Source organism: Opisthorchis viverrini, assembly GCF_000715545.1.
Source record: "Opisthorchis viverrini unplaced genomic scaffold opera_v5_50, whole genome shotgun sequence".
Lineage (NCBI taxonomy): Eukaryota > Metazoa > Platyhelminthes > Trematoda > Opisthorchiida > Opisthorchiidae > Opisthorchis > Opisthorchis viverrini.
The window spans coordinates 672,827-674,357 of record NW_008751706.1 but is presented as its reverse complement, the minus strand read 5'-3'; the positions used below and the strand labels follow the sequence as shown (position 1 = coordinate 674,357).

The following is a 1,531-nucleotide window of genomic DNA, read 5'->3' as shown; positions in this document are numbered from 1 at the left end:
TGGTGTTGTCAGGCCCCTAAATGTGTTACATATATACTGTCAGTTTTCCCTGGGTCATACACAAGTCCAACGCTACAACCGATAGTTTGTGGTTAAATAAGCCATCGGCTATAATTTTGTTGTCATTTTAGTCCTTCGACGTTTTATCGATAAATTATTAGTCACTGATTCTAAATAATTTCAAGGTTTGGAAAATTTACCTTCCTTGATAAGGGAAGTGAGCTCTGAACTTGAGTCCCGAGCCCTTCTTGGAGCTTCATTATCCCACCGGAATGGCACCATGACAGGGGAAACTACTCTTCGAAATGAGTGCGACGTAAAGGTGAATCAGTGACAAATCGTTTGTGTGTCTTGATTTCCTTGGAAAACATCCATACCGTTGATGATAAAGGACCGATTTAATACACAGAAGAGTGTGTGAAGATCCAGGAGTCTGTAATTCGTTGAAAATGTGCACAAATTAATCGAATCATGGGCTTCTACAAAAACTCAGATGCTGTTTGGAATGAGCTGCAGTTCTTGCTTATCATCTTCTCTCTTGACGCTTCCAAAAAGTTCTTCCATCATGAGCAACATCTGCAAAACCAGACAAAGTGGATGAAAGTAAAAGGTCATGAGCCTGAATATAAGACAGCAGATGTCTGGAGTTTTGTAACCCNNTAACCCACGACGAGAATTATTGACCGATGAGTTAAAACAAAGGAGTAAATCTATTAAAACACACAACATAATGTCCGATCCTTATTCGTAACGACTGAATGGGAAACTGGGACGATGAAACTGAATATCAGAATAAAGTAGTATATGCAGTTTTGCTAAAAACATTTTATGAAAAACGGAAACATCTACTCGGTGGTAAGGAAGTCTGACTGGCGCGCGAAAGTGGTTAAAGGGGTGGTCAGTCGTCGACAAATTGTTTGCGTTGCTCCAACTGGTGAGTTTGCCTGTCTTGTGTGTCTGGTCGCTCTATTTTTCGGCAGTCCCACTCGTGCTTCTTGGTTCGCTGAACTAAGGACCCTGTCGTAGCGGAACACTCATAGATAAAAAAAATACATGAACATAAACGTCATGGTCCAGCAGTTTCCAGTGACTGATGAATTGCTTGCTGAGTCTGAAGTGCTGCATTCTCGCAGGCAGGTCAGCGGTCACTCTTTCTCAAGCAGCGACTTCTGAGCTTTGTCTGTTGTTTGAAACGCATGAGTGCAAGAAAAGTTTCGAAGTAACAATTCTCTATCGAAGTTCTCTAAGAGATCTGCGGGACGGGATCCAGTTTCTCTTTGTGCAATTATTACGGGCCCTGTCTACCAGATAATTTAAGCGATGTGGTCAAGCGCTGCCAATGAATTTAACCATCCAGCAGCTCCGAGGAAGTGGAAGCTTTCAGTCGAAATTTTGCCGTGTGAGTAAAGTCCATCTACGCCAAAAAGACAGCTGTTTGCATTCGTATTGAGGATTATCAGCAGTGAGCATCTCACGAAGCCCCAGTAGGGAGTCTTGAACGCGCAACCTTCCGGCTGGCAGTTGGAATATT

General features: G+C 42.7%; 2 protein-coding genes across 2 annotated transcripts in view; one reads left to right on the top strand and one right to left on the bottom strand.

The window, feature by feature from the left end:
• Positions 1–1,531, top strand: part of T265_03469 (hypothetical protein) — a gene marked incomplete at both ends in the record, with an annotated part of 15,670 nt that overhangs the window by 4,509 nt on the left and 9,630 nt on the right. The gene's annotated exons all lie outside the window — the stretch shown is intronic.
• Positions 426–1,531, bottom strand: part of T265_03470 (hypothetical protein) — a gene marked incomplete at both ends in the record, with an annotated part of 25,466 nt that continues 24,360 nt past the window's right edge. Inside the window, one exon of the mRNA XM_009167970.1 lies at positions 426–576. Coding sequence (XP_009166234.1) covers positions 490–576 — 87 coding nt within the window. The remainder of the gene's footprint in view (positions 577–1,531) is intronic.